Source organism: Podarcis pityusensis (genome assembly GCF_964106645.2).
Source record: "Podarcis pityusensis genome assembly, chromosome: 8".
Classification (NCBI taxonomy): domain Eukaryota; kingdom Metazoa; phylum Chordata; class Lepidosauria; order Squamata; family Lacertidae; genus Podarcis; species Podarcis pityusensis.
Window position 1 is genome coordinate 12,269,948 of NC_138033.1, and position 23,942 is coordinate 12,293,889.

Consider the following 23,942-nt stretch of genomic DNA (forward strand, 5'->3'; position numbering starts at 1 on the left):
AGGTTAACAACTTTGGTTGGCCCTTTGGTCGGGCCCCACAGCTTTTCTCTTCATCAAATCTGGCCCTCTTTGAAAAAAGTTTGGACACCACTGCTTTAAATTTAAGCTACGATTCTGGTTTATTGAAGAGTGAACTACTGCCTCTTTTGCTCCCCCAATGTACTTGGAGATGCCATACCTCTGTATGCATTTGGTAAAATAAATATTATTGAGAACAAAGTTTCAGGAGGAAAGGCCAGAATTTGAGTGGACGATGAGGGAAGCAAACAGGAAAAAAGTTCAAGAAACATACTCTTTGTTGTAGATGAAACCTAGGATTCTGGTTTATCCAAGAGTGGGCAACTGCCCCCATTGCTCCCCCAATGAACTTGGGGATACTGCACCATAGCTGTCAAGTGTCCCTTATTTGAAGGGACAGTCCCTTATTCCAGTGCCATGTCCCGCTGCTGTCCCTTATTGATAGATGTCCCTTCAATGTCCCTTAAATGATGTCCCTTAAATTTCAGAGGAAGCAGCTCCTCTCCCTCCCTCCCTGCCAGCCAGGGAGGAGGGAGGTTCCAACTGTGTTGCTTGGCTGTGTTGCTCACCCAATAAGAAGTCTAAGAACGACTGGGGGGTGGAGCTTGCATGCCTTGTGTGTGGCTAGTTAATGCAAGCTGAGGGGTTTTTTTGAATGCTGGACGCCATTTTGTTGCACGTGGTGCTGCAAACTTTGCAGTGCAAAGCCAGGCTGGGGAGCCATCTTAAGTTGAGGCTGCATAGGCCTTGTGGTGCATGTGATTCAGATTCTATTCAGTTGAACCTCTGGTTACAAAGTTGGTTGGACAGTGTTCTCGAAGCTACCAGCATGAGTTTGACCAGACTGCAGGAGGACAGGAAGACTGGAGTGCCTGGAACAGGTGAGGCTGCAGGTCCCTTATTTTGGCTGCTGGTCCCTTATTTTCAAGGCTGCTGGTCCCTTATTTTCAAATCTGTAAGTTGACAGCTATGCTGCACCTCTCAGTATGTATTTGGTTAAATAAAAACAAATATTGGGAACAAACTATCCTGATTGAAGATCCCTTGTAGCTTGCCCATATGCTTTATTCCTCTCCCTTTCAAAGGAAGCACAAGTCCTTGTTCCTTTCTTCTCCTGCTTTAATGGCTGATGCCCCCCCCCCCTTAATTCCTTCCTGGAAACACGATGAACTGCCCAGCAGCTGTGGTTCTGCTCACCTGGATTCAGAAGGGTCAAGAGGAGGCAGGAGATCAGGAGTGTCTTCATCATTCTAGAGAGCTGAAGGGCCAAGAAGGAGTTCGAGAACAGCACTGGGCTGAGTAAGGAACTGAGGCTTAGTTGGAGGAATTTATAGAGGATTGCAAGGAACACTTTGCCAGCACCCAGGAACAATGGATTCAGGGCAGTGCAACAAATTGCCAGAATTCTAATTGTGCTATACCATAATATAAAGCACAGTGTTGAAAAGCAATTAAATCTCTTCCCCCTTCCAAGAACTCCAAGGACACGTCCCTCCTAATCTGTGCCAGCGTAAGTTTCACCATCCTGGATGTGGGGAAATGAGTCCCATCAGGTTACAGCACTGAAATTGGATTATGTTTCTGGAAGCCAAGGCGGTTTCCCTGACAGCATGAACTTTTTCGAAAGGGGGACAAATGTCTGTCAACAGTTTCCTTTTTGTTACAGTAATAAAATGCACAGTGACCCGGATCCCCTCACTCCCATTAAATGCAGTTGCATTTGGGGTAAATCAATCTCTTCCCCCTTCCCAGGGCTCCAAGGACATGTCCCCCCTTTAACCTGTGGCACCCTCAATTTCACCACCCAGGAAGTGAAGCCCCATCAGGTTACACCAGAATTCAAAGCTCAGCAGTGAAATTGGATTAGATTTCCAGAAGTCCAGGCAATTTTCCAGATTTCTCTGATAGTCAGAATCACGAATTTATTTATTTTTGGTAAGGGGAGACAAGTGTCTGTGTCTATCCAGTTTCCTTTGTTGTACAGTAATAAAATACACAGTGACTCACAATCTAGATTTCTTCTGTCCCATTAAATGCACTTATTTTGGGGCTAAAGAATTGGTCCACTTGCTCTTTAAAATAAGTTGGTTACATTTAAGAGCAGGGGGGGGGGGGATTGCAGGTCTGTGTCCAGAGGAGCTTGCGTATTTAAGGGACTGTCTTTTACTGGGGCTGGATATACACAAGCTCAGCTCCACGTCATTTGCTTTTGCTTAACTTGTGATGAAAGTCAAAGACAGTGTGAATGATGTGGACTTTGGCGTTTGGGGAATGCGGGGGGAGGGTGTGGCAGCATCACAGATATCTGTGGAGAGGTTTCTCGGTGCAATGTTAGTATTATGTATATATTTGTGTAATTTATAATGTTGCTATATAATCTACTGTAAGCTTAGGCTCTTCACATTGTTTCTTCTAAGAAGAATGGGACTCCCAGATGTTGGTAATCACAATGGAGAGGGTGGGGAGAGTGACTTTGGGCTCATGTCCTCTTCCTTCACCATCTTCTTCATATTATAAGAGGGAATTATTATAAGATGATGTACTGATGTTATTTAACTCTAAAGAACTTAGCTTGAATGTATAAGAATGTACCAAATAAATGTTGGAAATGTAAGAATTGCAAGGGGTCATTCTGTCACATGTGGTAGACCTGTAGGGAGGCCAAGGTCTTTTGGGGAATGACTTTTCCAAGAGTCCAAAATCTTTCTGGCCGGGGATATTGGTCAGCAAAATTACAAACTCTATGTATATATGCAGCTGTATTTAGATATGCAGCGACAGTGGCAAGGGGTCTTTATGCTAAGAAGTGAGAATACCTTGAAAGGAAGAATGGATGGTGAAAGCCTTAGAATTGTGTTTTAATATTCTGCTGGAAGCCGCCCAGAGTGGCTGGGGAAACCCAGCCAAATGGGTGGGGTATAAATAATAAATGATTATTAAATAATAATAATAATAATAATAATAATAATAATAATCAGAGATGGCAAAGGTAAAGGAGGAGAGGCTACTACAACTGAGGCCCTTCCCTACATAATCATTGGATCTGAGGGGCAAGCAGAGGGCAAGGCCTCCCTGGACGGCATGGGGGGGAGTGCAAGGAGTCTAGATTCCCCCCCCCCCATATATATATATATATACACACACACACACACACAAACACACATACACACACACACACACACACATATAGTGGTACCTCTGGTTACATACTTAATTAGTTCCGGAGGTCCGTTCTTAACCTGAAACTGTTCTTAACCTGAAGCATCACTTTATTTTTTTTTTTTTTATAAATTTTTTATTGCGTTTCTTTCCATAATTTTATAGATTCCACACAACACAGAAACAGTAAATACAAGAAACAATTTTTTTTTTTTTTAACAAAAAAGGAAAAAAAAAAAAAAAAAAAAAGAGAGGTTATAAATCCACTTTCAATAAATCCCTGTTTGGACTTCCCCACACCTTCTGGCTCTGCGTTCTTTAAATTAACAATGTCAGCAATTTGTTACCTTATTTCATACCTTATTGTAACTTTCAGTTGTTATGTATCTAAATTCAGTGTATTATGTCTCAATTTTAAAACCATTAAAATAAACATAACATGTTTGATTCAAATTGTCTCATTTTCTCTTTTATCACTTATTTTACCATTTACTTAACCATATTTGCTAAAGCATAGCATTTCCTAATCGTGCACTATCTTAAGATTCATACAGCTTATAATATTTTTGCAAATAGTCTTTAAATTTTTTCCAGTCCACCTGAATTGCTTCTTCGTCCAGATCTCGGATTCTGCCGGTCAATTCAGCTATTTCCATGTAATCCATCAACTGCGTCTGCCATTCCTCCAGCGTGGGCAAATCTTGTGTCTTCCAGCTCTTTGCAATGAGTATTCTTGCTGCTGTGCTAGCATACATAAACAAAGTTCTGTCCTTCCTTGACACTCTCTGGTCCACCATGCCCAGCAGGAAGGCCTCTGGTTTCTTGGGGAAGGTATACCTAAATACCTTTTTCAATTCGTTATAAATCATTTCCCAGAAGGCCTTCACTTCTGGGCAGGTCCACCAGAGATGAAAAAAGGTCCCCTCTGCCTCCTTACATTTCCAGCATTTGTTGTCAGACAGGTGATATATCTTGGCTAACTTGACTGGGGTCATGTACCACCGGTATATCATTTTCATAATGTTTTCCTTCAGGGCACTACATGCCGTGAATTTTATTCCGGTGTTCCATAACCTTTCCCAGTCTTCAAACATGATGTTGTGTCCAACATCCTGTGCCCATTTTATCATGGCAGATTTAACTATCTCATCCTGTGTGTTCCACATAAGCAGCAAGTTATACATTCTCGACAAAGTCTTGGTCTTTGGTTCTAACAATTCTGTCTCTAATTTCGATTTTTCCACCTGGAAACCAACTTTTTTATCCAATTTAAAAACCTCTTGAATTTGAGCATAATGTAACCAATCTCGCACCTTGTTTTTCAGTTTATCCTGGCTCTGCAGCTTCCAGTTGTCTCCAATTTTTTCAATTAATTCCCAATATTTCGGCCAATAGGCCTCCATATTGGGTCTTTTTCGAGCCTTAGCCTCCACCGGTGATAACCACCTCGGGGTTTTACTCTCTAATAAGTCTTTGTATTTCATCCAGACTGCAAAAATTGCTTTTCTGACAATGTGGTTTTTGAACAATTTATGAACTTTAACCTTGTCATACCATAGGTATGCATGCCAACCAAAGGTATTGTCAAAACCTTCCAGATCTAGGACATCGGTGTTTTCCAGCAAAAACCAATCTTTCAACCAGCAGAAGGCTGCCGCCTCATAGTACAACCTCAAGTCCGGCAGGGCAAACCCCCCTCTTTCTTTCGAATCAGTTAATATTTTAAACTTTATTCGGGGCTTTTTGCCCTGCCAAACAAACCTGGATATATCCCTCTGCCATTTTCCAAAACATTCCACTCTGTCCACGATCTGTAGGGTTTGAAACAAAAACAACATTTTCGGCAAAACATTCATTTTTATGGCTGCGATTCTTCCCAACAAGGAAAGTTTCAATCTTGACCAAATTTCTAAGTCCTTTTTGACTTCCAACCAACATTTCTCATAGTTATCTTTAAACAAATTCAAATTTCTGGAAGACAAATAGATCCCTAGGTATTTCACTTTTTTAACCACATTTAATTCTGTTTCCCTCTGAAACCCCTCTGCTTCAGTAGGTGTCAAGTTCTTGGTCAGAACCTTAGTTTTTTGTTTGTTCAACTTAAATCCCGCAACCCGACCAAACTCGGATATAAGTTCTAAAACCCTTTTAGTACTGGGTTCTGGCTCCTGTAATGTCAGAACTAAGTCATCTGCAAAAGCTTTCAGTTTATATTGTTTCACTCCGACCTCTATCCCTTGTACCAACCGGTCCTCCCTTATCATGTTCAGTAGCACCTCCAGGACCGAAATAAATAAAAGAGGGGATAGAGGGCACCCTTGTCGTGTCCCTTTTTCGATTTTAAATTCCTCCGTCACCACATTGTTCACTATTAATTTAGCTTTCTGCTCCGAATAAATTGCTTCTATTCCATTTTCAAACCCCCGTCCCACTCCCATCCCTTCCAAGTTTTTCTTCATAAACATCCAAGATATGTTGTCAAATGCTTTCTCCGCATCAATAAAAATTAACACCGCCCTTGTGTTCCTATTGGTTTGTAAAAGCTCCAAAATGTCAATGATGTTTCTGGTGTTTTCATATAAGTGTCTACCAGGGAGAAAGCCTGCTTGGTCTTTATGAATTACTTCGTTTAAAATCTTTTTAAGTCTATTTGCCAAAATGTCTGCAAATATTTTATAATCCACATTCAGGAGTGAGATGGGACGGTAGTTCTTAAGCTGAGTCTTTTCAGATTCTATCTTAGGTATCAATGTGATGAAAGCTTCTTTCCACGTTTCTGGTGCCCTCTTCCCATCCATAATCTGGTTACATACCTCTAACAAAGGTTGTGTCAAATAGTCCTTCAAAGTCTTATAATATTTGGAGGTAAGTCCATCCGGGCCTGGAGATTTGCCTAGTTGCATATTCTGGATGGCACCTTCAATTTCCTGTGAAGTTATTTTAGAATTCAAGATTGATCTTTTATCTTGAGTTATTTTTGATAGTCCATTTATCTTTAAAAATTGGTCTATCTCAAGTTCTTTCTGAGGCCCCTGTGCATAGAGTTCTTTAAAATATCTGTGGAAGCACTTCCTGATTTCTTCTGGTTTCTGCACCGTTCTTCCTTCAATCTCTAGATTTGTAACTGTATTTAGCTTTTGTCTTTTTTTCAGCTGCCAAGCTAGCAGCTTTCCACATTTATTTGCTGATTCAAACGATCTTTGCTTCATCTGTTTAATTTTCCATTCAATCTCTTGATTTATCAGTTTAGAATATTGTGCTTGATGGAATTTGATTTCTCTCAGCACCTCCTTTGACTTTGGTTTGGTTCTCAATTTTTTCTCTCCTTGATGTATTTTCTCCAATATTTTATCCTTTTTTCCATTCCAGAGCTTTTTCTTAATTGTATTCTGTTGTATCAGAAACCCTCTCATAACAGCTTTGCTTGCGTCCCAGATCATTCTTTTTTCTACTGTAGTATTCAGGTTTATCTCAAAATAGTCCTTTAGTGTTTTTTGGGCCTTTTTCACAATCTCTTGATCTCTTAGTAAGGTGTCATTCATTCTCCATCTGAAGGAGCCGGATTGAGTTAGTCTAAGTTCTAATTTCAGAGCATTGTGGTCGGAACATGTTTTTGGGCAGATTTCCACCTTTCTGGTCTTGGGTGCCAACCCTCTAGACATCCAGATTTGGTCGATCCTTGTCCAAGACAGGTGGGCCTCAGAGAAGAAAGTTCCTTCTTTACCTAGGGGGTTCTTTGTCCTCCATATGTCAATCAGATCCAAATTGTCAGTCAGTTCAAAAAAGGTTTTAGGCAGTCTGCCATCTGATGTTAAATTTTGGCTTTGAGACTTATCCATATATGTAGACACCACTCCATTCATGTCTCCCATCATTATGATGTTAGCATAGTCCATATAGTCCAGTAAAATCTCATGCAGCTTCTTGAAAAATTCTGATTTCCCGTCGTTTGGCGCGTATATTCCTAATATCAAAATTTTTTCTCCTTGCGTCTGAATTTCAATCGCCAAAATTCTTCCTTGTTCATCCTTAAATAAAAATTTTGGTGCCAGGCTCTCCTTAGCATATATCACCAAACCTCTTTTCTTAACCTTATCTGATGAAATAAATTCTTGGCCTAATCTTTTATTTACCAAAACTTTTCTGTGGAGTCTGGTTACATGAGTTTCTTGTAAACAAATAATGTCCAATTGTTCTTTCTTCAATATATGAAATATCTTCCTTCTTTTCTCCGGGGAATTTCCGCCATTTATATTCCAACTAAGTAGCTGCAAGGACATCCTGTACTATTTTGTTGCTCCTAGAGTGGTGTATCTTCTTTGTCCTCTGATCCCGAAGGTGTAGGCGTTGATCCGTTTCTGGGCGCTATAGGCCCAGATTGGGGTAGAGGCCAATGTACTGCTGCTTCTTTTTGGAGATCTTCTCCGTGGTCGTGCTGGAACTTTTGTAGATCCTCTGGTGTTCTTATTTTAACCTTCTTCTGTTTGTAGGTAAATGATAATCCTTGTGGAAACTCCCACCTATATGGAATTGCGTTAAGCCTCAGCAACTTTGCCAATTCTGAATAGGTGGCTCTCAAGTCCAATAACTGTTTAGGGATATCTCTGTAAATTTCCACCTTTTTGTCCTGAAACTCCAATGGTTTTTTAAAGTGTAGGCCTAATATCTTGTCTTTCTCCTCCCTTGATCTCAAAGTTATCAAGCAGTCTCTGGATCTGTCCTTTCTTACCAATCTTCCCAGTCGAAAAGCCGATACTATTTTAAAATCACTTTCTTCCTTTATACCCCAGAACTTTGAAAATTCTGTTGTCAAGAATCCAATCAAATCTTCTTGTTCAATTTCTGGAATTGCCCTCAATCTAAGATTTGTCTCGCGATTTTTCAATTCCACCAAAGAGAGATAGGTTTGTTGGTCCCCAATCTGTTTATGCAGAGGCTTGACTTCTGCTTTCACTTCCTCGACCTCTTTCTTGGCTGACGTTGCTATTTGGATGGCTTCCCCAGCTAATTTACGATTCTCTTCTGTTGCTCCTTGCAATTTTTCAATTGCTTGTGTATGCTGGGAAACCTGATCCGTCAATTTCTGGATCGAGGATGTAGCTTGGTCAATTTTTATTGATTGATTATCTACCTTTTGATTTAAGGTTGACAATTGTTCCAAGATTTGTTTCAGAACTGCCTCAGATCCTCCTGATGCCATATCTTCCTCTTCAGATTTTTTAGGCTTTTCAACTTCTACTTTTTGTGCCACCAACACAGCTGGAACCGATGATCTGCGTCCCTGAGTCAAAGTTGTTTGTACAAGCTGTGCCTGCTTTTTCTCTTTTTCCTTTTCCCTAGCTTCCTTAGCTTTGGCTGCTCTTGTCTTTCCCATGCCACTCATCAGTCAATGTTCAAGGTCAAATATTGTAGTCCCATGGGAGAGGCAAGTCCAATTTAAAAACAATCCAGTGAGAGAGGGTAAACATCTAAGACTGTTCCCAGGCCTTTGTATTCCCAATATCCTCTAGGGGGAGTGCCACTAAAGTTCAGTAAGAAGAAGACAACTTTTCCGCCATTTAAAATCCCTGTTGTTCCATTTTTAAAAACACCATAGTCCCAGAACACTAAATAAGAAAGTCCTGCAGAGCACTTTTAGACTTTAACAATGTTCCAACAAGGTGTCTGCAACAGTATCCAGTCCAGTTGTTCAAGCTCAAAAGTGTCACTTTAATATCCAAAAGTATCTGGAAGTTTGTAACAGTTCCGCAGTTAAACAGTTTCCCCCCCGGCAGTCCGACGATTTGGAATTATAATCTCAGTAACCCCTAAACAAGGGGGTCGCTCCAATTTATTTTTTTTTTTTAAAGAAATTACTTACTGATAGTTCTGTATTTCTTCTTTAAGAATAAATTCAAAAGTGCACGAAAGTCCCACTTTAACGCTTCCCTATTCAAAGCGCTTTCCGCTTCTCCAGTCCTTTGCTTTGATCTAGAAAGCAGTGCCGGAAGACGGACTTCCTTTTTCTCGTCTCCCGGTTTCAGCCAAATTTTTAGATTTATTCCTCCGAATTTCGAGTCCTTACTCACGGGTTTGTTGTTTCAGCCTGATGTTTCCAGGAAGAAAGGTCGGCGCTCATCCGTGACAGCCGCGCGGCTTCGCCTCCGCAGAAAGAGCGATGAACTCACAGCACCGCTCCCCCTCCTTCACTCCGGAGCCCCTTACGGGGTTCCTTCCGCGAATTCGGGGTCGCTCCAGGTGCCCGCCGAGTCCCACGGCCACGAGCTCACTCTGCCCGTGGTTTATCTTGATGGGTTGCCGCTGTGCCGTAGCGAAGCAACCCTTTTCTGCGGTGCCCCTCTTCACAGCTCGAAGAGGACCGCCATCACGGTTTCGCGCCGCCTCCGGAAGTCATTGTGGAGGTGCTGAAGCATCACTTTAGCTAATGGAGCATTCTGCTGCTGCGCCGCTGCTGCTGCGCGGTTTCTGTTCTCATCCTGAAGCAAAGTTCTTAAACCGAGGTAATATTTCTGGGTTAGCAGTGTCTGTAACCTGAAGCGTATGTAACCTGAAGCATATGTAACCCGAGGTACCACTGTGTGTGTGTGTGTGTGTGTGTGTGTGTGTGTATATACACACACAGTGGTGTCTCGCAAGACGAAATTAATCCGTTCCTCGAGTCTCTTCGTCTAGCGGTTTTTTCGTCTTGCGAAGCAACCCTATTAGCGGCTTAGCGGATTAGCGATATTAGCCGTTTAGCGGCTATTAAAGGCTTAGTGGCTATTAAAGGATTAGCGGATTAGCGGCTAAAAGGCTATTAGCGGCTTAGAAAAAGAGGGGGGGAAGCGGAAAAAAATCGGAACACTTGCAAGACGTTTTTGTCTTGCAAAGCAAGCCCATAGGAAAAATCGTCTTGCGAAGCAGCTCAAAAACGGAAAACCCTTTCGTCTAGCGGGTTTTCCGTCTTGCGAGGCATTCGTCTTGCGGGGCACCACTATATATATGTTTTTGTCTAATGTTGCCACCTTCTAAAATTTATTTATTGGTGCATGCTTTTCTTTTTGTAAATGTACCAAAGCATGAAATAAAATAAAATTGGGATTATGAGGTTTTCTCTGATCAGTGGAGGCTGTACGTGCTGTGTCCTGTGCGTGATGTGGTTGTGGAACTTGCCATTCTTCTGACAGAAGATGCTGTATGTGGGTATGGGGGGACAAAAATGGTGGGAGTGTCAGTTGTGGGGAGTGAGAAATGTCCCTATTTTCATCTGAGGAATGCTGGAGGGTATGCAGTGGGTATTGAACATCAATATGAAGGTGTTGGGAACAGTCATTTGGAGTTCTGGAGTGAAGTGTCTTCCATATGTTGAAGATACCTAACTCTAGAAACTCCATAACACAAACTCTGGATTGGTGCCTGGATGCCATGGTGCATAACAGCCTACAAACTGAGCTTGAACCATGAAAAAATGGAGGCTTATGACTAAGTGATTTCTGGGTCTTGGAGATAGGTCAATTGCTTGGCTGCCTGGACACGGTGGTTTATGCACTGGTAACCTAAAGACTTGATATTGGCAGTATGCAGTGGGGCTGTCTTTGTATCAGGTCCAGAAGCTGCAGCTATGCAGAATGCAACAGTCAGAGTTCTCATAGCAGCAGGCTACTGGCCACATGTCACTCTGTTGCTGAGACAGTGGCACTGGTTGCCAATTTGCTGCCAGGTCACATTCAAGGTGCCTATGTTTATTTCCACTGATTCCTGAGCAATGTGAGCCCAAAGTGCCTACACCGCTGAGGTTTAGTCAGCCTTCAATTCACAGGAAGCCATTAGTGCACCAGGACAGAGAAAAGCTTTTATTCCTTTCTCATAACACTAGAATTTGTGGGCAGCCAATGGCAGTGAATGCCGGAGGATTTGAGAAAGATGGAAGAACGTACAGTGGTTACGAATGGGATCTTTTGCGGAGGCCTGGCCATATCCCAAAATCTTCGTAACCTGAGGTGCCCTTTATGCAGATGTGTGCGGCACTGTGGAGCACTTCTGCTCAAGAAACATGGTTTCACAATTTCTTTCTAAAATCACCAAGCTGTTCATTTGGCTGAGTAAGGGAAGCCAAAGGAGAGAGAAAATTGGGAAACTCTGGAGGCCTTGAGTGATCTATACCAGGAGTGGGGAATCGCTGACCTGGGGGCCAAATGCAGCCACTGCGTGCACCTCCACAGGGCCTAGGAGATGGGGAGGGGGGGAAGGTAGTACTGTTAGGATATTTCCGTTCCACCTTAAAAAGGGAGCAGGTTGTTGTGTCTCAGCCTGCGCACTTCTGGCTCACAGGAAGTTTCTGTTTTTGTATATAGCTGTTGTTTTTCTCTCTGTGCCTGGACACGCAGGCAGGCAGTCATGTTTATCTTTGTTCTGACCAACACTGAATAAAGTTGTAAATATGCTCTCCTGAGTGCATCTTTCGTTGTGCGAACTCTGCAAAGGGCGTGCACCAGTCCTTGGAATGTGGACAGCTGTTTCTGAGGCTTGTGTCGCTAATTGACTGATACTGTTCTACGGGAGATTGATGGATCATCCAGAATCGACGTGGAGGCATGATGGCCTTTGTCTCCCTGGCAGTATCCCAACAACAGGTTATGGGCCCAGATTCACGGCACTTACAGGAGAGTAAGACCGCAAAGACTGTGAGGTATGTGGGGAAAAGCGAAAGCAAGGCTTTTCTGCTGCCGCGGCAGAGTCTTTGAAGTCCGGCAGGCTAATTAGCCTGGGAGACGAGCCAAGCAGGCCTCAAGATTTATGAGTTGCCGAGATAAGGAGGCATAAGACTCACGGCTCAAGTAAAGAGCCGTTCTTCTGTTTGGGATCACAAGGGGGACATCAGAAAATGTTTGCCTATATTGTGTGAAGACTAGCATTTATATTTTTGTAAGACTACATAGAATGCCACGAGGCCTCTTTCTCCCTCTGCTTCCTCTTCTGTCATCATGCCTCTGCTTACTTGTCCCCATGGAAACAGAGAGTTGGCGCTGAAGTCCTGGTGAAAGATAGCGTGATTGGGCATGGTGAGAGGTGAATGAGAAGGCGGACTCTCCTTGCCTCTCCTGTGGATGATGTGCTCTGCTCTGTGAGGGGACTGCCACCCGCCTGTGAAGTGTGGGATATTTACCATGCAGCGAAACCAACACTGCATGTTTGCTAGATAGGCAAATGACAGGAGCTGAAGCCCTCTGAGTATTTTCCTGTATGGTTCCTAGAAGGAAATCTGAAAGGCACTCCCACTGTGCCCCGTTTGTTGAGGGTGTGGGCACTTCCTCTTCCTTTTTGCTCTCTCATCATCATTCTTCCAGCAATGTAGAACCATGTGCTTGTATGAGCTCCAAAGCTCAGACTCCATCATAAGCTTGACCAAAGTATGTCTTTGTAACTGGATCACCCTTTTAAGCCCCTCTGGACAAAGCTGCTGTATCTGTTACTCTTCAACAAGTATTCTGAATGAGTATATGTTATCTTTACCTTTTTCAAGCAAGAATCTGTGTGATTATTGTTTTAAGGGGGAGAAAAAAGGAAAGACTTTTAAGCAGCAAGGGGATACACTCTGCTGAACTTACAAACATGAGGAAGGGAGGATAATATCTAATAAATACAACTTTTCCAAGCATCAATACGCTTCTCTACTTGAAGGGCAGCAGGTGATGGCATGACGTGATGTCATACCATCATGTTGTGCTTGTGTGTGGTGGGCACCCTCCTCCTCCTGCAACAGGCTACTCCCCTTCTCCCCCCTCCCCCCCAAAAAACAACAACCCAGGAGGGGCATGAAAAGGGCAGAGGAGAGATCTGCTGTACACAATCTTAGTGATGGAAAAAGCCCTGGAGAGGAGACTTAGGCAGATGCGAGGTTTTTGTTAATCTTTCGTCTTGGCAACTGATTTCATGGAGTAAAACCCACGGGAAATGAGCTGTTGTGCTCATGAGTCCTGACACTCTGTGAAAATTGTGTTTTTACTAAGAAAGAGTTAACTCAAACTTTCGCGGAACCAGAAGAAACCCCCGAGTCCCCCTAAAAAATGGAGGCAAAGCTTGCTGGCTCTCTTTAACAGTGAGACCAAATTGTCTGCCTCAACATTCAGTCTGAGCTGTTACATGACTGAAATGTGTCCCAGTATAGGACTGTGATTGATTAATCTCCCCCAGGAATTTCAAAACGACCCTTTAAGAAGTATCTGAATTTGTACAAGAGGGACAGGCCACAACAAACTTTAAATTAAATACCTTAGAATATTTACATGGTTTTGCAGAAGAAAATATGCTGTACTCATTGACTGTTTCCTGCTTGGCAGGGGGTTGGACTCGATGGCCCTTGTGGTCTCTTCCAACTCTATGATTCTATGATTCTATGATTCTATGATTCTATGATTCTATGATTCTATGACTGAGTCTTAAAGAATTCTTAAAGAACCTCTAGTGGCAAAATGGGATAGACCACTCTTGACAGTAAGGCAGCCCAAAGTCTGCCATTCTTCTCAGGTAGGGACTTTATCTTCCTTCCATTTCTTTTTTCTCCCCATGTTACCTTAAGTGGAGAAATTGGATGCACCACCCAAAGTCGACTAATTATTGATTCAAATTGGACCTGAAAGTCTGGCCAGGGATTTCAACCCTGCCCGCTGCCAAATCTATCTCACATCTCCAAGCACTATTATTTTCCCCAACAAATGTTCCTTTTGGTAAAATGATACAACACACATGATTTGCCATATATATTTATTTTGGGCATGATTCAATGACTTCATTTGTGCATGAAAGTCAAATACAGCCTGTCTTTGAGGAGGAGCTTCTAGACTTCTAGAAAGAAAGCCTTGGAGTGCTCAGGCTGACACCACCCCTTCAACCCCTAGGCGAAACGGTGGTGTCTTCTGTGGCATCCTCGTCCGTTGCTTCAGTGCACTCAAATTGAGTGATCTCAATTCCTAACGATTCTGCATCAGTCTCCATCAACCCCTGAGTGTAGTCACACGAACTAGCTGTTCCACAGCCTCGGATAGCGCCCGGGATCCTGCTTCCCCCTGTTGGGAAAAACACACACATATATTTTTGGAATCCAAAACCCACTCCCTCAAACAGAAGGGTGGGCAACTTTTCTCAGACTAAGAGCCTTTTCCCAGTCTGGGTGACCTTTTGGGAGGTCCACATGCCTATGGAAACATATGTAAAATTAACCTTTACATGGCAGGCTATTTTCTAGATACAGTCAAACTCCCCTTTGTGTACTCCCTCCAGGTAACCAAGATTCAGGGGCAACAATCCAGCCAGGCCAAAGCATACAGGTAGGCTATGAAGTGGGGCTTGTGAGGGGTGTGGCCTAGGGAGAGGAGGTGTGGCTAAGGTGGATCCCAAAGGCCAGAGAGAGAGAGTCCTAGAGGAATGCCTTTGGCCCCTGGGCCTGTGGGTCTCAATCCTACCCCCCCACCCCCCAATTTAAAGTGCAAATTTAAAGATGTATTTTTATTTAACAAAATCTATGCTTTAAATGTGTAGTATGGATGGGGCACTAGCTGCACTCCATCATGCAAGACTCACTGAAGTTCATGCGAGCCCCAATGTGGAAGCATTGGTCCTCCTCATTACTGCAGCTGATGTTCTTCGTGCCCTCACACTTGTCTGAAAAGATGGAGATGCAACTCGGGCACTGCAGCCCATTGGGCTCCCTTGTCTCAGTCTCAGGCACTGGAAAACAATCACCACACCACACCAACATTGCAATTAGTCAATGTATTTCTTTTGCAGATGCAAACCACAACTTGCTGTACGTGAGGGGTGGGAATTGTGCTTCCCCTTCCAAGATGGATGTGTACCACCTTCTAGCACCTTCAAGTGGAGTGCTTCAGCCATGCTCCATTCATCCAGGGCTACATTAATGCATGGTGCAAGAGATTTCTGACAGGGGCCACATTCACAGCATACATTTCAAGCACAGGGATACCACTTTAAGCAATTGGGCTTAGCACTGAGCACCACTCAGTGTGAAAGGCGGGATATCAAATCCAAACTCTTCTTCTTCTTCACTGGGGGGGGGGGGGCATTCTGAGAGACAAGATGGTAGCCAGAGATGCACACAAACGATGATAAAATTCTACGAAATGCCCCTCTTCCTTAGATCGGGAAAGAGAAAGAAAGCTCTTAGTAGTTTTATCCTTCAAAAACACTTCTGGGAAAACATGTGCTTAGTTTTGGTGAAATCATGCTTTCACCTAAGAAAAAATACCAGCTAATAAGAGCTATTGTGTGGGGTTTGTTTGCTAATCTATAGCTCTGTGAGGGAATAGGGGTTTTCCAATTAAGCCTCAGCACACTTAAGAAACTACCACTCCCAGAATTCTTTGTCCTAGTATTGTTATAGCGTTTACAAGAAAAGCTTACACTAGGGTGTTGGGAATGCTAAGGTGAACCACAAAATGGTGCCTCCTCCCACCAAGGAAGGAGGGGTGAGTGAAGATCTACATCAGAAACAAGGGAATGTGAACATCTAAATCAGGAACAAGGGTGGGAGGAGACCAGAGGTCAAATCTGTACTTGAGCCACAACACTTGCTGGGTGACCTGGGGCCAGATACTGCCCCTTAGCCTGACTTATTTCACATGGGTGTTTGAGGCTAAAATGGAGAGCATGAGGGCTCTTTGGAGGAAGGAATAGGGTTGTAAATATCAGAAGCTGCTGCAGGAGAGGGACTGTGAGTAACATCATGTGAGGAATGTTTCTAGGACTAAGGTAGAACTGTGAAGCTTCCTTGTAATATTTGCTCATGAATGCTGCATGCTGTTCTAGTAATCTTGTTATTGATACATTTTTGGTTTTTGGTTTTGTTCTATCTGCAGTTTGTCTTTTACTATTCTATGTTGGTAATAGTGCAGATATCCTCTTAGAAAGCACTGTTCTGTTGGCGAAGACAGGAGCCCATGTTGCGGATGTTTGTAGAAGGCCTGGCCAATCCAGAGGTATCTTACTGCCTTCTCACTCACTGGATCATCACCTTGTTGTGGTGAGTGGGTTTGCACGCTATCAAAAATGATCTTGTGAAGCTCCTGTCAGAAGTCTCTGATGATAATAATGAGTGACTCTCAACCCCCCAAATAAAGCTCACCAAAACCCAACAGTCTGCTATTATAAGTGCTTATGCACCAACACTGGATGCCAATGAAGGCATTAAAGAAAAATTTTACTCTCAGCTGGATACAGTCCTATCAGAAACGCCTAAGGAAAATAAACTCATCCACCTGGGTGATTTTAACTTTTGACAATATGTGCAGCGCACAACCTTGTTATTACCAACACACTCTTTTGACAGAAAAATTAATTTTAAACTTCATGGTGGCATCCTTGATCAAACCACTGGCACCTCTTAGACTACGTCATCGTCTGTGCTAAAGATCGCCATGATGTGCTCCTTACCGGAGCTATGACGAGTACCGACAACTGCTGGACAGATCACCGACTAATACACTCCACGATGGCTATCAAATTATACCTCAAAGCCGGCTTCAAGGAAGGAAACCAAGGCGCAAAATGAACACTCAAGCCCTTCAAGATCCCATTAAGTGGGATTGCTTCCAAACGACTCTTAAGGACCATCTGCTTTCAGAATTCCCTGATAAGATCGAGGTACACTGGATCAAGCTAAAAACATTCATTGTTGTAGCCTGTGAACAAACTATTGGATACCAAGCAAAGAGCAGGACTGGTGTGCTGTTACTCCTATCTTCCTCTGCACCTGAGGGTCTCAGTATGCAATTCATGGTAGCTCACTAAGCCAGGCTCCAGCTCAGCACAGCTTCCAGCTTTGGGGTTCTTGGTTCAAATCCCAACCCCAGCTTCTGTCTGTAGTCTGAAAAGGATGGCGATACAGGCCTGCGCCAGCAGCTTTTGTATGCCAGGTGCCTAGCCGGGGCTTACAGACTGAACCTTCATATTAACAGTTTTCATTGAGGGCCACATTTCCTTCTAGGCAAGCTTCTCAGGGCCACATGCCAGTGGCAGGGCCTGTTGTGAAAGTGAGTGGAGCAACAAATGTAATTTTTTAAACTTTTTATTCTTTGTACCACCTGGTTCTCCCCTTTGTGTAGATAGTGTTCCTCTATAGCTTAGAAATTAGGTGGCACTGGAGCCCATTGCATCGACTATATCTTTCCTAGCATTCCTAAAAGAAATCCGTTCCTTCCCATACAAGATGGACAGAGGCCTGTCCAACTAAAAAAATCTCTACAAATGCAAATGCATCAAAGAAAATGGGTCACTCTAGGTTTGGGGGCTAGAACTCCGGGAAACCAATGAACCAGTGAAGTGTAGTGGTTAGAGGGTTGGACTAGAATCTAGGAGACCAGGGTTCAAATTCCACTGTAGCCCTGACACTTGCTGAGTGGCCTGGGGCCAGGAACCATCTCTCAGCGTAACCTATTTCACTGGATATTTTGAGGCTAAAAAGGTGAGCAGGAGCTCAAGCGTTTTGGAGGAAAGCATAGGATGTAAATACCAGAAGCTGCTGCAGGAGAGGAACTGTGAGTAACATTATGGGAGGGGTGTTTCTAGCACTAAGGTAAAACTGTGATGCTCCCTTGTAATTTTTGCTAATAGATGCTGTATGTTGTTCAGGTAATCTTCTTATTGGGATTTTGGGTTTTGTTCTATTAGTTCCCACCACCCCCATACTATGGCTCCAATGCTTCCCTGCTTGTTCCCTCTGTCAGTGGCTCCTCCCTGTCTCACCAGTCTGAATCAGGTTTGAAATCTTCTTTCCTAGTGTCACCCTCAGGCACCTCCTGGAGCGACTGGCTGCCACCACTCCTCATTGTCTAGCCAGTCCCTGACATCAGGATACTGCCAAAAACTTGTTTGTCGTTCTTTGACCTCTCTCATTACTTGAGTTTTGTGAGACCAGCTTTCCTGATGATGATACTTACTTTCAGGAGGTCCGCTGTTGCACATATCTGTCTTGCAGCAGGAGACCTTGATCTGGGTGTACAGTGATGAGGTTATGGAGATACTGGCATAGTCTGCATCACACAACTCTGTATCGATGCAGGACTTGAGGACCACTCTTGACCCCAAAAGTGCTATAAAAGAAAGAATTGGAATAGGAAATTACTAGACCTGGAGATAGGGCTGGCCCACCCATGAGGCAAGAATTGATGGTCACCTTATGTGGCGGGATCCAGAGGGGCGGGGGATCTGACCACCAAGAAAAGCATTGCCTGATGCTGCTGCCTTTGAAGCTGTGGTGTGATCCTTGGAGGCAAGATCTGCCACCTCCTCGTCAGTTCCTCTCCCCCATTTGAGCCACCCCATGTCCCTGTTTTTCGTGGCAGGGACCTTGGAGCTCCTTCCTTTTTCTTTTTTAATATAATGTTTATTAAAATTTCTTTTTCCCTTTATAACAGCCAAATAAAATTTCTTCATCACATATATGTTTGCTCAAATTGAGCATTCACTTCCTCCCATCCCCCTCCCTGACTTCCATTTCGCATTTCTAAATCACCCTATTTACTTTATCTCCATACTTAAAAGACTTACTTCTAATATTTGTAAACAGGTATCAAATCATAACCAAACAAAATATTTTAAATCAATCCTGCAAATGTTTTAAAATGTTTGCAATATCTATTCATATATTGTACAAATCTACTCCAGTCCTTTTCAAACAATTCGTCTCGCTGGTTTCAGATTTCCCCCATCACAAGTTTATAAGGTAAAGGGAACCTGACCATTAGGTCCAGTTGTGACCGACTCTGGGGTTGCGACGCTCATCTCGCTTTATTGGCCGCGGGTGCCGGCGTACAGCTTCCGGGTCATGTGCCAGCATGACTAAGCCACTTCTGGCGAACTAGAGTAGCACACGGAAACGCCATTTACCTTAATGCCAGAGCGGTACCTATTTATCTACTTGCACTTTGACATGCTTTCGAACTGCCAGGTTGGCTGGAGAAGGGACCGAGCAACGGGAGCTCACCCCGTCGCGGGGATTCGAACCACTGACATTCTGATTGGCAAGTCCTAGGCTCTGTGGTTTAACCCACAGCGCCACCTGCATCAAATACCACCTCAGAGCTCCTTTCTGAGGCTCCCTCCGCCTCGCTGGTGCCCATGCAGGCACACTGCCTCTTTCCTTGTGGGGTGGTCATTCGCAAAGCGCAGGCTGCAAAGCCACCCTACCTGTGCCTTGCAGGGCTGCCTGCACTGCCTGGCTGCCTTCGACTGGCAGAGTGGCTTCCGTCTTTCCTCCTGTGCTGAAAAAGCAGGCAGGTGGCAGCCAAGGCTGTCTCTCGCCGGAGCCTGTACTCCACCCAGGCTCTTGTAGCTGGGGAGGAGGAGCACTTTAACTGAGCCCCTGCCCCACTACTGGCTCATTTGGGGTTTCTGCAAAATTGCTTGGCTGAGGCGAGGGCAGCGGTGTGCTCTTAACCCAAGCAGTTTAAGGAGGGAGGGAGGGAGGGAGGGAAGAATAACCTTTATAAGCCTCGTCATGCAGCTTCTTTCTCCCACTTCCGGTATGAGAGACAGACCATGATGGTGATTTCACTCAGCGATATATCTTTCATGAAACTGCCACCCCTCCTGAGTCCCTCTGCCTCCAGCTCCAGGCTGCAGCTTGTTTTCTTTTTCCTCAGTGTGCTGGGTGCTGGAGGCAGAGGGAATCAGGATCGGCATGGTTTCCCCCACCGATTTACTGCTGAGTGAAGCTGTCATCACGGTCTGCCCCTCATACCGGTCCTGGGGTGATATATCAATAAATTGCCCAGGCCGAATCTTCAGTCACCCTTTCTTCCATGTCTGCGGGGTGGGGAACATTTTATGGTTTGCCTCAGGTATCCAATTGTCTTGAGCAGGCCCTGCTTCGAGCAGAAAGAGATTTCTCCAGTTTTATCTATTTGTTGAATGTGAGTCAGGACTGGAGAACCTTTGGCTATTTGGAGAACCTATTTAAGTTACATTATAGTCCAAAGGCTATCCTCATCAGGAAATAAGGATTTGTTTTAAGTTTTTCTTGTGTGCTATAACTCCCTCCAGGGACGCGGGTGGCACTGTGGGTAAAACCTCAGTGCCTAGGTCTTGCTGATCGTATGGTTGGCGGTTCAAATCCCCGCGGCAGGGTGAGCTCCCGTCGTTCGGTCCTAGCTCCTGCCCACCTAGCAGTTTGAAAGCACTCTTAAGTGCAAGTAGATAAATAGGTACCGCTTTATAGCAGGAAGGTAAACGGCATTTCCATGTGCTGCGCTGGTGCTGGCTCGCCAGCTGCAACTTCGTCACACTGGCCAAGTGACCTGGAAGTGTCTGCAGACGGCGCTGGCTCACAGCCTCTAGAGCGAGATGAGCACGCAACCCTAGAGTCGGACACGACTGGCCCATACGGGCAGGGGTACCTTTACCTTTACCTTTATAACTCCCTGCAAGGTATTTTTTAAAAAATCATTTAACCACATCAGTTAAGAAACATGGATACATATGCTATAATGTTATTGTTTTAGTTAAATAAATTGTTTAAGTTGTTATTAATGAAATGATTATTTTTTCCTTCCAATAAAGTACTGTACAGCAGAAAAGTTGTCCAAATATAAAGTTAATTTATTAAACCTCACAAAAATTTCATAATTATCTGTCAATGTATTTCTAATAGTATAACCAAATCAGTAATTTTTGATATAACTGTAAAAACCACTCTGAAAATTTATTATTCCAAAAACAAAACCTTCATCTTATAAATATTAAGATTATACCAGCAAGAATGTGTCTTTCTGTAAAAAAATAAAAAATAAAATTAAATCAAGCTTACTGACTTGTGATTTAAATCGTGATTGAAACCAAATCCACCCTGTAACTGGAGCAATGAGAGTCGATGCTGGAGCTCATAAAGGGAGCATGTACCACAGGCAATTAGGAAGGGGCAATATGTCAGTGTCAGTTTCTCTTGGTTTCTTAATTTAAATTCATTTCTCCACATTTTCATATCAGTTTCCAACTCCTCATCCCCACCATCAACATTTAGTGTGAATGTAATTTTTACCCTTAGGCCCTATCTGCAGGGTCATACTGATTTAAGTAGTCATGGTTTCCCCCTTTGGGGGGGGGGCAGGATGTTTGTTGACTATATTGGCTGTGAATCCTGGCAGACTAGCTCTCTCCCTTGCAGGTCATTTTTCACTTGGCCTGGGAGATGGGAACCTGACAGACTCCAACTACAAAAGCTGTTGTAGGTTATTGTATGCACACTTTACCCTAGTATGTGCATTTGTCTATTGATTACATGGCTGGACAACTGAATTGCAAAAGTGGGAGAAGGGCAGATTCTGAAGGATGGCTTTGTTTTGCTCTGCCAATTGAGCAAACGCACCTTTAAATATGAACTGACTTTAATTTCTTCCCTGCTCCTACAGGAAATGCAGAACATTTAACACTTCTTTATGAAAAGTCATGTTTCGTGGCTTGTGGCTAAGATATGGCCTTAGAAAGTGAGTCAGGGGGTTTACGTTTTGGTAATCAAAGGGGTTGAAAGTTCTTCTCACTTACACAGTTTGCCTACTCCACTGGCAGACAAGCAGGACTGGTCACTGGAATCGTCACACTCCACAGTGGTGGCATTTCTGCAATCTTTTCCTTGACCGAAACAAGACTCACATATCAGAGATGCCACTGCAGACAGGGGGAAAAATGGGTTTAGAAAACATTAGTGACTGTGTAGGAGGAATAGGTCTGCGTCAAGGTACATGAACACAACACTTTTTGCTACAAACTTCATCTTACTAGAGGCAGCAAAGGTACTGACTTGGATAGCTTCAAAAGCAGACTAGATACATACATGGTTACCATCCTCAATTGATATTTCCCCCCCTGCAATATTGTAGGCACTATTTGTCTGAATACTAGTTACTGGAAACCACAGAAAGTGAGCTGTTGCACTCAGATCTTTCTTAGGGGCTTCCCATAGGACCCATGGCAAGAACAAAAGGCTAGACTAGATAGACCATTGTTCAGCTACATAATGCTTTCTATATATATTCCCTCTGTAGTTCTTAAACTCTGAATGGGGGTGGGCCTTGCACAGACCAGAGAATGATTGTCCAAGATGGCTCCTGCAGTCTGAGGGAGAGGACCAGTAGAGAAGGTGTGGGGAAACCTTTAACCCTCCTTAAGTTGTTGTACTACAACTCCCATCAGCACCAGCAAACATGACAGACTCTGGTAAGCACATCTGGTACCCCTGTGACCTGACTCCACTCAGAGATTGGGGTGGCATTTAACACCAGGAAACTTAAAGTTTGCATGGGGGGGGGGCAGGGTGATTCCGCTCCAAAATATGAGAAGAATAGTGCCTATACATTGTCTCCTCTCATAAATTTCTACAAATGCAAGAAACCTACTCTTTACTTTAAATATGAGCCAGTATTCTGGTTCATCGAAGAGTGAACTACTGCCTTTCTTGCTCCCCCAATGTACTTGGGAATACCACACCTCTGTACGCATTTGGTTCAATAAAAATTGAATATTGGGAACAAAACAATATAGCATTGAGGATCCTTTGTAATCTGGCCTTGTGCTTTATTCCTCTCCCTTTCAAAGGAACCACAAGTCCTGGTTCCTTCCTCATCCTGCTTTAATTGCTGCCCCCCCACCTCGTTCCTTCCCGGAAACATGATGAACAGCACAGCAGCTGTGGTTCTGCTCACCTGGATTCAGAAGGGTCAAGAGGAGGCAGGAGATCAGGAGTGTCTTCATCATTCTAGAGAGCTGAAAAGGCAGGAAGGAGTTCGAGAACAGCACTGGGCCAAGCAAGGAACTGATGCATGAAGAGGCTTAGTTGGAGGAATTTATAGAGGATTGCAAGGAGTACTTTGCCAGCACCCAGGAACAATGGATTCAGGACAGTGTCATAAATTGCTAGAATTCTAATTATGCTATACCATAATGTAAAGCACAGTGTTGAAAACCAATTAAAGCTCTTCCCCCTTCCAATAACTCCAAGGACACGTCCCTCCTAATCTGTGCCAGCCTCAATTTCTCAACCCTGGATGTGGGGAAATGGGTCCCATCAGGTTACAGCACTGAAATTGGATTAGGCTTCTGGAAGCCAAGGCAGTTTCCCTGACAGTATGAACTTTTTTGAAAGGGGGACAAATGTCTGTCCACAGTTTCCTTTGTGGTACAGTAATAAAATGCACAGTGACCCGGATCCCCTCCCTCCCATTAAATGCACTTGTTTGGGGTACAGAATTGGTCCACTTGCTCTTTAAAATAAGTTGATTAGAGTTAAGAGAGTCCCATGGACTGCAAAAAGATCAAACCTATCCATTCTGAAGAAATCAGCCCTGAGTGCTCACTGGAAGGACAGATCCTGAAGCTGAGGCTCCGATACTTTGGCCACCTCATGAGAAGAGAAGACTCCCTTGAATAGACCCTGATGCTGGGAAAGATTGAGGGCAGGAGAAGGGTACGACAGAAGACGAGATTGTTGGACAGTGTTCTCGAAGCTACCAGCATGAGTTTGACCAAACTACGGGAGGCAGTGGAAGACAGGAGTTCCTGGGGTGCTCTGGTCCAGGGGGTCATGAAGAGTCGGATATGATTAAAGAACAACAGAGTTAAGAGCAGGTGGGGGGGATTGTAGGTCTGTGTCCAGAGGAGATTGCAGATTTAAGGGACTATCTTTTACTGGGGTTGGATATACACAAGCACAGCTCCACGTCCTTTGCTTTGGTTTTTCTTGTGATGCTGATGAAACTCAAAGACATCGAGAATGATGT

General features: G+C 43.8%; 2 protein-coding genes across 2 annotated transcripts in view; both read right to left on the minus strand.

Annotated features, from left to right (window-relative positions):
- The window catches only part of LOC308484393 (phospholipase A2 inhibitor NAI-like), a 43,683-nt gene extending 31,455 nt beyond the window's left edge, over positions 1 to 12,228 (minus strand). Inside the window, exons 1-2 of the mRNA XM_081019317.1 lie at positions 12,155 to 12,228; positions 1,216 to 1,276 (exon numbers count right to left, since the gene is read on the minus strand). Coding sequence (XP_080875443.1) covers positions 1,216 to 1,276; positions 12,155 to 12,217 — 124 coding nt within the window. The 5' untranslated portion in view covers positions 12,218 to 12,228. The remainder of the gene's footprint in view (positions 1 to 1,215; positions 1,277 to 12,154) is intronic.
- LOC308483125 (phospholipase A2 inhibitor NAI-like) overlaps positions 1 to 22,949 on the minus strand; it is a gene marked incomplete at its 3' end in the record, with an annotated part of 99,619 nt that extends 76,670 nt beyond the window's left edge. The window contains exons 1-3 of the mRNA XM_081016711.1: positions 22,869 to 22,949; positions 21,712 to 21,834; positions 18,111 to 18,263 (exon numbers count right to left, since the gene is read on the minus strand). Coding sequence (XP_080872837.1) covers positions 18,111 to 18,263; positions 21,712 to 21,834; positions 22,869 to 22,920 — 328 coding nt within the window. The 5' untranslated portion in view covers positions 22,921 to 22,949. The remainder of the gene's footprint in view (positions 1 to 18,110; positions 18,264 to 21,711; positions 21,835 to 22,868) is intronic.
- Between the last annotated feature and the right edge of the window lie 993 nt (positions 22,950 to 23,942).